Source organism: Hippocampus guttulatus, chromosome 2 (assembly GCF_054856545.1).
Source record: "Hippocampus guttulatus isolate MCC_2025c chromosome 2, RoL_Hgut_1.0, whole genome shotgun sequence".
NCBI lineage: Eukaryota > Metazoa > Chordata > Actinopteri > Syngnathiformes > Syngnathidae > Hippocampus > Hippocampus guttulatus.
Window position 1 is genome coordinate 19,536,299 of NC_141262.1, and position 12,582 is coordinate 19,548,880.

General features: G+C 40.8%; 2 protein-coding genes across 3 annotated transcripts; both read left to right on the top strand.

Annotated features, from left to right (window-relative positions):
• The first annotated feature begins 679 nt into the window (after nucleotides 1–679).
• Nucleotides 680–5,779, top strand: tmtops3a (teleost multiple tissue opsin 3a). The gene is made up of 4 exons (XM_086101163.1): nucleotides 680–1,061; nucleotides 1,702–2,030; nucleotides 4,936–5,169; nucleotides 5,317–5,779. Exons 1-4 carry the CDS (start codon nucleotides 680–682, stop codon nucleotides 5,533–5,535), a joined length of 1,164 nt encoding a protein of 387 aa, XP_085957289.1. The 3' UTR covers nucleotides 5,536–5,779.
• Nucleotides 5,780–8,164: 2,385 nt separating this feature from the next.
• cd40lg (CD40 ligand) lies at nucleotides 8,165–12,363 on the top strand. 2 transcript variants are annotated; one of them, XM_086101180.1, is made up of 4 exons: nucleotides 8,165–8,509; nucleotides 9,484–9,508; nucleotides 9,963–10,046; nucleotides 10,692–12,363. In XM_086101180.1, the coding sequence occupies exons 1-4, from the start codon at nucleotides 8,312–8,314 to the stop codon at nucleotides 11,066–11,068; spliced, it is 684 nt and encodes a 227-aa protein (XP_085957306.1). In that variant the 5' UTR covers nucleotides 8,165–8,311; the 3' UTR covers nucleotides 11,069–12,363. The 2 variants fall into 2 exon arrangements, with proteins under 2 accessions (XP_085957306.1, XP_085957299.1); XM_086101173.1 differs by having other exon boundaries at nucleotides 8,245–8,509; nucleotides 10,695–12,363.
• Nucleotides 12,364–12,582: the final 219 nt, after the last annotated feature.

Here is a 12,582-nt window from a genome sequence, read left to right on the forward strand (position 1 = left end):
ACAGTACGCAGGTGTCACTTTCACACACAAAAAAAAATCAAATACATTACTTTTGTTAGTCATAAATGTGAAATTTACAATATATACACAGTATACTGTATATATAGTAATAGGGTATGCGTTATCACATACAGGGTATTGTAAGCACAAACACAATGCAAATAACATCCAAAGCATAAAAAGAAACCAACAGAATAGCTAAAAGTGGATATAATCCGGTCAGCCTTTAACCTTAAATCATCTATCTCAAATTGAATTACTTGTCTTAACCTTATGTAAAAGAAGATTGGGGGGCATGTCAGAGATGTTCGCTTGGACAGTGATGAGGACCTTGGTCACAAGAAAATGCTTATAATGTAACAAATTTTATTTATTACATATGATCATTTGAAATTTTGCAAGATTTTAGCAAGCATCAATCATGGAAGTTGACATGTTTGATTTGCTTTCGCGGGCCACATAAAATGATGTGGTGGGCCACATCTGGCCCCCGGGCCTTGAGTTTGACACCTGTGGACTATATATGATGCTCACGCACTAAACAATGCGAGAGGCAGCGTGTGCGTCATATACATTATAGGGAGGGACATGACTGAAAGTGACACTCGACTCCTTCACTCTCAAGTGTGTGAGCATTGAGTTGCACAGGGCCGACCTGCAGGACCCTTACTCACCCACCATGGTGGTCCACATCCGCGTCTCCGGCAACTTCAGCACCGTGGACAGTAGCCTCCCTACGACCCCACCGGACGGCACCGCGCGCGGACCCGGCGAACCGGACGCTTCGGGCGGCTTGAGCCGCAGCGGCCACGCGGCGGTGGCGGTGTGCCTGGGCGTCATCCTGGTGGCGGGCATTGTCAACAACTCGCTGACGCTGCTGGTGTTCGCTCGGTTCCGGTGCTTGTGGACGCCCATTAACGCGATTCTGCTCAACATCAGCCTGAGCGACGTGCTGGTGTGCGTGTTTGGAACCCCGCTGAGCTTCGCCGCCAGCCTGCGCGGACGCTGGCTCATCAGGGAGTTCGGGTGCAGGTGGTACGGCTTCGCAAACTCTTTCTTTGGTGAGTCAACTTTTCCGGGGCCACTTTTTGGGGAATTTCGGATGAAGTTCAAAAGCGAGCAAATAATAAAATGCAAGCATCCAACTACCGGGGGATTGTTTTCTTCATATTTGGCATTGGTGAGCGGTGGCAGCGAGAATCGTTCTGATTCTCCTGTGTGGCGTTGGCGTGGCTTTTCTCTTCTCCTTGGTGTCAAACCAATCGAAACGTTACAATGTTAAAAGCAGCGTTAACTGACAGGGGTGTTAAACTGAAGTTCGGAATAAGTTGATAAAGTGGACTGAATGAGTTAGAACGATAGGATGTCCCACCAAAAATGTACTCACTCTTCTTTGACTGGCCATTACTCAGAAGTGTCAAAAGTTATAGCAACATAGCACGATGCTAACTGCTAACGGGCATCCTACCATTGCTATTTGAATTTAATTACCTGTACTGCATGTATTTAATGGTGTTTAATACCATTTAAAGCCTTAATTTTTACAAAATCAATTTCATGACTATTACTGGTTTTTCATGACCCGCACAAACGATGTAGATTAAAATAAGCGGGTCATTTTTCCAACAACACATTTCGCCACCAATCATTTCTCTTAACAAAAGTCCATGGGCCAGTTATCGGTCTCCCGCTCTTTTCCAGGCATTGTTTCTCTGGTGTCCTTGTCCGTCCTGTCATACGAGCGCTACATCACAGTGCTGCATTCCTCCCAAGTGGACATGTCAGACTTCCGGAAGGCCTGGTTGTGCATCGGCGGTTGCTGGCTCTATGCCCTCTTCTGGACGCTACCTCCACTTCTGGGCTGGAGCAGCTATGGGCCTGAGGGTCCTGGGACCAGCTGCTCGGTCCAGTGGCACCTGCAGTCACCCAGCAGCATCTCTTACGTGTTGTGCCTCTTCATCTTTTGTCTGCTGCTCCCGCTTCTTCTCATGCTCTACTCTTACGGCCGCATCCTGATCACCATCAGACGGGTGAGGTCAGACACGCTCATTCAAATGTACCGGGTTACTGTACTTAAGTCAATTTACCAGGTATGTTTATGTTGCTTGAGTATTTTTCTGAGGACTTTTTTTGTTCCAATATAGCAAAATGTGCATTGTAATACTAATGACAGTAAAAAAAAAAAATATATATATATATATATATATATATATATATATATATTTATATTCCCTTTTCTTTTATACATAAAAATCTGTACCTTTTTTTACTTTTACTGAAGCACATGAGATTATTTTTATTTGTATTTCTACTTATGTACTTAATACTTTAATTATATATCAGATAATATCGTTGTTTAATATTGAAATATGTTTTAACTTAATGAAACGTTTAGTGTCTCATGACTTAATATTATTTATCACATTTGTGATGATTATTACCACTACTACTATACAAGATATTTAATTTTACATAAATTATTTCACTTTTTAAAAATAATTCTTAAAATTATATATAATTATTTCCATTTAATTAAAAGTATTGCCCTGCGATTGGCTCGCAACCGGTTCAGGGTATCCCCTGCCTACTGCCCGAAGACACTTGGGATAGGCTCCCGCACCCCCCGCGACCATAGTGAGGATTAAGCAGTTCTAAAAATGAATGAATGAATGAATGAAAAGCATTTTCAATTTCATTGTTTCACTGAATTAAAAAAAAAATCTACAGAAGGGCCACTGGTTGTTTGCATTTTAATAACTACTGATTACTGTTTGATTAAATTTTTGTTGTCATCATAAATAGTAATTTCAGTACCATTTGAAAGCACTTAAACAACTTTATTCATCTTATTATAAGATGAAAGAGTTAATTTATTTTCCATGTGTACCAATTAGTGAAGTTGTCAAGGAAGGGCACCGATGTAAAACCAGTGCCAAGAAAAAAAAAAATCATGTGATTGACTCACTGCGGTGCCTCCTTCCGGGACAATTCAAAACTTTCAACAATAGCAACAGCAAGAGAAATGCTTTGACTTTAAGTAGAGTATTCTTTCCGCCTTTTTCTCTCACATTTATCTCCCAGTGCTCTGTTGACAATCTTAAAAATAAACCCAACCACGTAACCACCAGGAAGGAGGGCAATTTCTTCCCTGAGGTGTACGGCTGCATTTTCAAGTTTGACGACCCCCTCTGGTTTGGCGGTGACTCATGCATGACTCTGTGCGGCTTACATAAATCCGGCTATCACACAAATAATTCCTAATGAAGACTTGTCAATGGGCTCGCCATCAGTGAATCGCCGCAGAGATATTTTTAGGACGGTTACTACTGGATACCTACCCTTATGTAAGCACCTCTATTTTCAAACAGCGTGCTCACCCGAGGGAGTCATAAATGAAGAGGGTGGGGGTCTTTGCAGACTTGATCACTGTACAGCCAGGGGCTCAGTTTCTTTTGCAGCGAGAGCCTTTAGACATCAGCCTCTGGCTTTTCTTTGAAACACGTCAATCGGACTGTAGATTTTCTGCTCGGCTCCTTACTCAATGGCATCAGAGCTTGTTGGCTTTTCTTTCTGGCCACAGAATTGGACACCTCATTCAGTACACTTGAGATCAAAAATAAGTTTCATGAGTATGATGCCTTTCGGAAATGAATGTATTTCCTCAAATATATGAAAATAGAGCGAGAGAGAGAGCGAGAGAGAGAGAAATGTTATTGAAGAGTTCTCTCCTCAACCAATTAAAATGCTGCACCATCTAAAGAGGCACATAAACAGCAAATTAACCACGCGCTGTAAGGCAGCTTTTCACGTAGCAAGAATGTGGAGACACAAAGATTAGAGTCCTGGAAATCTCTGTCATGCAGTCACTCCAGAAGGTTACTCATTGTGTTCATCGGTTCTTGGAATCTCTCTCTCTCATCTAAATTATATATATACAGGTGTGTGTGTGTGTGTGTATATGTATATATATATATATATATATATATACATACACACACACACACACACACACACACAAAATGAAATGACACAATTGGAAATGAATCGGGAGCACAGTAAGGTGAATTTTATGGGCTCATCTACCACTAGATGGCACAAAAAACACTTGTTGAAGTTCCATTGTTCATGTTGAAGATGGAGCAAAAATGCTATGGCAAAATTCTTCCAAGTTTATGTAGTGTAATTTAAAAAAAGACATTGACAACGCGGTCTCGAAAATTATATTTGAATGCACTCAAATAATAAATGAATGAAGGGCATTAATAGGGTTTTATTGGGAAACGGGTAAAATGTAATCCACAATGTCCATCCATTTTCCGATCCACTTATCCACACAAGGGTCGTGGAGGACTCAAGCGTGGAGGCAAGGCAAGAACGATTGATTAGAAAAAGGAAAAACAAGCTATGGCAGCATGATCAAGAAAACAATGATTTAAGTGCAAAAAAACATGACACAAAGGAACAGAAAAAAAAGTAAACACTGAAGACAACAGGGGGCATGATAACGACTCTGTGACATGACAGCATCAATGAACCACAACCAAGCGAAAGCAGGGAACGACCAACAAATTGATGAGACAACGAGGCACACTTGAACAAGCTAACTGGTTGACACGAAAGAAACAGAGCTAACGAGTACACGTGAGGATGAAAATCAAACGAGCTGATGAGAAGTGCACTTGGGATCCAGGAAAACAAGAAATCACATAAAAGAAAGCAAAAATCGGATGAAAACAATGCAGAACAACATTCAAACTGCGATTATGATCATTTTATCCTTCTTAATTCCTATGGCATTTAAGGGCACACATTCAGATGTTTGATTGACGTTAGGATAATTGAGGGGGTCCTTAGAAAAATTTTGGCCCTGCATCCAGAAAGTTTGAGAATATTACTGTATGTATGACGATTGTAAGACAAGTTCTTATTGTTCAGATGGGGAAGATCAACCCCCTGACAACGGTGCGTCGAGACCATCGCATCCTGAGGATGGTGTTGACGTTGGTGTCGTGCTACCTGCTGTGCTGGATGCCCTACGGCGTGGTAGCGCTCATGACCACGTTTGGCGGCTCGTGGCTGGTCACACCCTCCTCGAGTGTGGTTCCCTCCGTCCTGGCCAAGTTCAGCACCGTCATCAATCCCGTCATCTACATTTTCTTCAACAACCAAGTGAGAGCCGTCACCATGTTGTGACTGATGACGACATCCACGACGATGCTTGTGATGATGTTACCGATGACAATGGCAATTTTTTTTAGAGTCTATTTTGGAGCTAAAATGTATTTTGATTATCCCTTCGTGTCGTATTTGTCCTAGTTTTCCCGATGTCTCCTGGCCTTCGTGAAGTGCAACGCACAGCCGCTGTCTATTCAAGAGGCGCGGCCCAGCTTGAGGTCACAGAGGTTGTGTGACTTGTTGCCCGGTGGGCGGCAACGTCGCTCGCTCAGCGGCGCCACCGACCACAGCGGCTGCCGCCGTGCCCTCGTCGTCCACTACACGCCGCAACATCTTGTCAATCTCAAGACTGAGAGGTGACCTGTCAGTGTTTTGTTTGATGAGTGAATGTACAACAACACCAGACCTCTACACAAACTATGAAGACAAAGATGTGAGATGTTGCAAGTACTCACACTCTGGACTTTAGTAGAACTACTTTACTTGTTTTAAAAAATACAACAACAAAAAAATGGTGGAAGTAGATGTACTGATTCAACTCCTACTTAAATGTAAATGAGGACAAACTGAACGTCTTTTACCATGTATATATAATAATTGTACCTGTATTGACAATGAAAACAATAAAACATCTCTATACACAAAATACGTTTCTTTCTTTTATTAACTTACATAGTCTTGGACTATGTTTGGTATATACAGTGGACCCCCACCATTCGGGGGTTGGGGGTAATAGGGACTGGGCTGGCTCGCAAATAGCAAAAAATCCGCTTAGGAATGACAATCAGAATAAATACATTGAAGAAAAATATGTTTGTTCTCTAATAAGTGTTTCTCCAAGAAGTAAACGAATAAATCCTCGCCACCCCACCTGCTGCTCAACGCCTTCCTCACTCACAACCGACAACGGAAGGCTCGAAAGCAGCTCGGCTAAGGGAAGATACATTTAGGGTGTGTTGGCATAGCTAGCTAGCTAGCTAACTGCACGGCGCAACTGTCCCAGACCACGATGGATTCAAATGAAGGCGCTCAAGTTCTTATATAGTGGGGAAGTGGTGACTCAAAAAAATTGGGAAAACTGAAATGGTGAAAGTAAGTTTCATGCTATATCTCCACAATTCAGCATGACATAGTTGTTAGTCTCTTTTCAGCAATTATCTTGAACGCTACACAGGAAGTCTGCAGCAAAGATTCAAACCCAGAACCTTGACTGTTTGATAATTGAACACACAACACAAAGTCTTCACACAAGCTATGATTCAAATAACGTGAGAACAAACACGAGTGGTTTGAAAGCTTTGGATTTCCTGGAGCAGTTAGCTTGGTGGTAAAGCATCAGGGGGTCGTGTGGGCCCTTTGCTCCTATTTCAACGTTTCACAAATGCCACAGAATGCCGTGTGGGCGCCCCGAAAGCTCTGGTTAATACGCCACAATGGGCTAAGGCTGTCGGCTTCAGCTGGTGTACTCTCTACAGCTGAGTCACAGTGACAAGCACCCCTGACCCGGTTCTCATGAGAATGGCCTTCGCATAGCAAGGCGGAACATACCAAGTACCCATAAATTGAACCATTTGAAATTGATCTAACATTTTGATAGAGAAATCTATGAACAAAATTGTGTCATGTCATTTTTAAAGTTTCGGTTAATTTGGGCATTTTTTTGAATAATCGCGTCAAAGCAAGGGGGGTGAACAGATGGAAGAAGGCTAGATTCAATCACAGAGTGGGAATAAACAAATTGGGAACAAAGAGTTGTTGAATACCAAAAGACAGTTTGGGAACAGCTGTCGCGCCCAGGTGGACATATGTCATCAGCAAAGTCTGTGACTTGTGTATTCGGGTAGATCAGATCACTACCGAGGGGCCGGGCCGGGGGGCGCGGTATGCAAATCTCGGGGGCAGTGTTTTTCTTGTATTTTGCAATAAAAGTTCGAACCGGCGGAGAGGGAGCGGAGTGTGTGATCATCGGAGCAACTAAACCGTCGCTCGCTCTCAGAGACCTGCTCCCGCCGATATTGAAGACAATTTTCCTGTGTGCCGAGTCATTTCTTTAACTTTGTCCGAGAAAATCTCTGACACATTTTATGGAAGAATTACATCAAAAGAAAGAAGGAGAGAATAGTGAAAATCACCTGTAATCGATGGTGGTAAAGCACTACTTTTGTCTAAATGTGGCTCCTCAACTCACTTATAGTTTCTTGACACCATAACACCACAAGATGGCGGACAACCATTACTTTTCGTTGAAATGATGCTATTACATTCACTTCAGTGTCGTTTCTTGGAACACTGCTGCCACAAGATTCAGATTCAGAAAACGTTATTTCTCCCCGTGGGGCAATTAGATGACGGTAAAGCACTACATGTAGTCTAAATAAAGCACCTCAATTCACTTCAATGTAATTCCTTGGCACTAGGATGCCAGAAGATGACGGTAAAGTAAAGCACTACTTTTTTCTAAAAGTTCCTCAAATCCTATCAACATAATTCATAGGCACTAAGATGCCACAAAACGGCGACAAAGCACTCTTTCAGTCTTAGTGAAGCTCCTCAACTCACTTCAGCATAGTTCCTTGGCACCAAAATGACACATACCACAGCAAAGAATTATGTTTACCTAAATGAAGATCCACAACTCACTTCAACATAATTCAGAGGCACCACAAGATGTCAGTAAATCACAATGTTAGCTCTATTGAAGTGCCTCAATTCACTTCAAGATGCCACAAATGCCGTCATAGAAATCATAGGGGCCAAAATGCTTGAGAATCACTGGTCAAAATACGGTAAGATCAACTTTATTGGTACCCAGAGCGTGATATTCAAGTGCACCAGCAGCAAATAAAATAAAATAAAAAATATGCCTCTTTAAAAATGATGACATCAGTGGCTGAAATGGAAATACTCCTGCGGCGCCTCCTCTTTTTCTTAAGGCCACAATTAGGTTAGTCTTATTGTGAAAGGAAGATGTCTGCTGATTTGATTTCTCACCTTGGTTGAGAGGAAATGCAAATGACAGCAAACATTTCTGTCGCGACGAAGAAGAGGAGGAGAAGGGAAAATGACGCTGTAGTTGCGCTTTACATATCAGAGCCTCAAGCGCGCGGGATGCCACTTTGCGCGCCGCTCCTTTATAATGATCAACACATACCACAGCAGTGTGGCATCGCTCCCGCCTCCGCTGCCGCCGCGCCAGGCTCAGGTGCTCATCCAGCCTCAGTCCTCGCCTGTGGGCCGCAGCAAGACCTGGCTGCGCTTGCTTCTGGGAGTCCTGGTGCTGCATTTTCTGCTCACGGCCGGGGGGTTCACCTTCCTGTACTACACAGGCAGAACGGTAAAAGCCTCATTTAGTTGTTGTCACTTTGTTAGCAAGAGTTTTACTGTATATGGCAAGGATGGACATTTGGTTACTGAACACACTTCAGAGGGACTTTTTAAGTCAATTATAATGAGGACGTAGCTGTAAACATGTTTTCTTTCATTGCATTCTATTCTAATTTGTTTATTTTTTGGTGAGCTCAGAAATAATGTGAATCTTACATTTAAGTACCAATAGAATTATAGAAATAGAATTACATAAATGTAAACAAATAACACTTCATATGGCTAAATTACTTTCTAGATTTAAGTAGTTACATACTAAATGTTAATTTTGTTACAGTTGTTTGTATCCAATACATATTTATTTATATAGCGCTTTCACAACTGCCGTAGTACGAAAGCAACTTTAACTACAGGGGACAAATTCCCTGGGTCTTTTTGCATATTTGACCGAAACAGGTGATACGGATTCTGGCACAACTGTTTAAATATTTAAATGAAGATAAAATTCATCAAGAAACAGTCTACAAATTGTTTTGTGATAAAAAAAATAAAAACGTTTCAGGAGGTTTCTGAATGACTCTTAATAGTCTGGACATCTCTAAATATATTATTTAAATTATGTGGTGGATCAGATGTAGCCCCCTGGCTTTGAATGACACCTGTGCTCCATAGGAAATGCATTTATCGTGCTTTGCCGCAAAAATTAATTACATTTCCAACAATGATAATTTTGATTCTGATTCTGATCAAAATGGTGTCTTTAAGAGGCAAATGAAATTCACAAATATGTTATACATATTCGTAATAGAACAAAATCCTGTCACAGTATATACTGCTGATATTGCTGAAATAACCCATTTTTGGGGTTGTTTTTCATAGCTATTGTTACAGTTCTCGTTTCATAGAAAAGAAATAGACAGGAGGTGCGCCCAATATTGCGACCACAAAGTGACCTTTCACTTGTCCTACTTTTCAATCCAACAGGAAAAGCCGCCATCATTACCTGAAGGTATGTTTATCTTTATTTTTTTTTCTTGTCTAACATGAACTATGGGTCAGTCTTTCCCAACCTTTCTTTAGCCATGCACATATTTTACAAGAGACCACCAAAAATATACAGTCTCGACTGACTAACAAAATCAGTGTTCAAAATCAAGTGTTTAGTTGAACTAAAAGCACTTACTGTGTTGCGCGAATGACAACAAATATATACACATTGTGCTTTGTAGTGGGAAAAAAATTACTTATTCTGCTTGTCATTATAATTCACTGTCATAGATTGATAAACATGTTCTGTAGTAACCTGATAGTATTTTCAGGACCAATTAAGTGATATCGGATAATTGGGATGATTTCTCGCGGAACCGTGGTTGGGAATCGCTGACTTAGAGATATAAAACTGGAGATATCATGAATATGTACGATAAATTATATGTGTACGATATATTTTCGGTTGGTTCCAGCTACTTTTCAGCAAACTTCCTCCAGAACATTGGCTCGTATGATCGTGGCGAAGCAAGCACACTTGTCAGCACAGGAATCAACATGTAAGCATCTTATTATTTTATTTGACCCCTTTTAATGTCTTTGAAATGTATGATTTTTTTTAACAGGCCAATTTGTCCACAGCTTTCTAACTATCTAAGTGCTTGCTAAACATTCTAGCTTAGCAAGTGCTAGCTAAACATGGGCAAATGTGCTCTTCATTCCTCGCAATAAAGCTTTGTAACAAGTATGTTCTTCTCAGTGCACATACTTTGCATTCATTTTTTGAGTAACTTAATTTCACTTACCGCGTGAAAATGGCGCTAACGTGTCTCTCTCTCAAACTGTAAAAGTCCGAAGTTGGAGCTCAATTCATGAGATCTCTGCATTTAGCTCTGTTGGTCAACTCCGAGACGGAACAATTCAATTTGAAAAAAGCTGCTCCAAGGAGAGCAAATTAAAGTTCGGTGTCTTGCCCAAGGGCAATTCAACAGGAAATAGTCGCAGCAACCCTTCGGGCACTGTGCGACCCGCTCTACCTAATTTATAATTTGATGAAATGTGTGTTTTAATGTGATCTGGTATCACGTTAAAACGTGTTTTTCAACAGTTTTTAAAAAATTTACATACCTTTACTAATGATTATTTTACGTTGACCCCACTTGGAGAATGACAATTGTAAAGAACCGGCTGATGTCTTCCCCCAGCAGGTTACCTCCGGTGGGACATGAAGCACTCAGTGCTAAGCAACATCAATTACTACCGCAACAGCTGGCTCACGGTCCTGGAGTCCGGAGACTACATGGTCTTCTCCAGGGTCACCTTCTCCAAAGCCGATCCAGAGAAGCCGCTGGCCAGTGTGCTCAAGCTGAAGCGCGACGAGTCGGCCGAGGAGAAGGTGGCCATGCAGGCCTACTGCAGCCTCGACCCCTCGGGGTTCGGGTCCAAGTCCCAGCTGTGCTCTGTCTCCCTGGGGGAGGTGATATCACTGGAGAGGGGGAACCAGCTCAGCTTGTGGGTACAGGACCTGTCACGAGTGGACTACAGCGAGAAGGCCACAATCTTTGGGATGTACAAGCTTTGACAGTGTGGACGAGAGGACATTTTATTTATTCGATTGAACAAACATTTCGGGACAGCATTGACAAGGATTCTTTTTTCCTCTTTACAGCAGGGCTGATGGACAAATTTTTGTGCCAAAGGTCATGTTTGATTTTTTTTTTTGTTAAACAAACATACATCTCTGGGGGAAAAAAGTGAGATCATGCAAAATGATCAGTTTCTCTGGATATGAAGTCTGCATACCCCTGTTCAACAGACAGGTTTTTGAAATGAAAAACAAAAAGAGACTAATCACTCCTAAACTTTTTCCACCATTAATGTGACCTGTAACCTGTTCAACAAAGCTAAAAAAAAAAAACAACTTGTAATCTTTTTAAGAAATAAAATTTAAAATTAAAATGTGGTTGCGAAAGTGTGCCCACCCTCTTAGAACTGGGATGTGGGCGATATTAACAAATTACAAACTCAAATGGGAGTCAGCACGCACCTGCCATCATTTAAAAAGCCTAAATAAAGTTCAGCCGTTCTTGTCGGATTTCCTGACTTTTTTAAAAAGCTTTACAACAGCATGATGGTTTTGCGCCAACACTTATTGCTATTTGGAACGGTTCATAATTCCCTCTTCATATTCAAGTAACTAATTATTTTTTAAAAATTCTATAATCAACAGAAAATATGACCAAACCCCAAATGAAGTTCAGATGTTCTGTCCTTTGTGGTTCATCTAATTATATAATCAAATATTTAATATGAATACAAAATGCCTAAGTGAGTACAACATAAATTTGTTTGTTTTGCAATAAATTAATTATTTTTTAAATGAATATTTACTTAACAGATTTTTTATACGTTTATTTTGTAACATGTCATAAACATGCCTGAGAAGACCAGTTTGGAATATTTGAATCCTGTTGTAGCAATGCACTTGGTCACATTAATTTGCAGCCCTATGAAACATTCAGAGTCCACATTAAAATTAATGTCCTTTTTTTAACGACTTCATTGAAATACAACAACTATGACACTGTGTAAATAGGGGGTTTATACTTCAACTGCTATTTTTTTAAATCATATGTATTTTATATTTTTGTTGGAGAAGCTCATATTAATTCAATTTAAAAAAAAAAGAAGAAAAGTCTTCAGGGCAGCATGGTAATCGCGGTTGTCTCCCTCACGGTTTTGAGGTTGTTGGTTTGAATGACGGCTCCTTCTTGTGTCGGGGTTTGTTCTGTATGTTTGTTGGGAGAAAAATCAGGCAAGCGCTATGTATGCTCCAGCATAACCTTGGTTTCATGAAATTAAAACAAAACACAGGTATCTCAAGCAGCATATTTTTTTTTAGGTGGTAAAAAAATATAAATAAAAATAATGAAGTAATACCCTGTAAAGGTACACCACTGAAAGCATAAAATATATATGGTGGCTAAAAAAAAAGGTCAACCGAGTTTCATTTTGTGAATTGTGAAATTGTTCATTTGTTGTAACAATGTGGTCATATGTGAACCGTGTGTGTGTGTGTGGGGGGGGGGGGGGGCG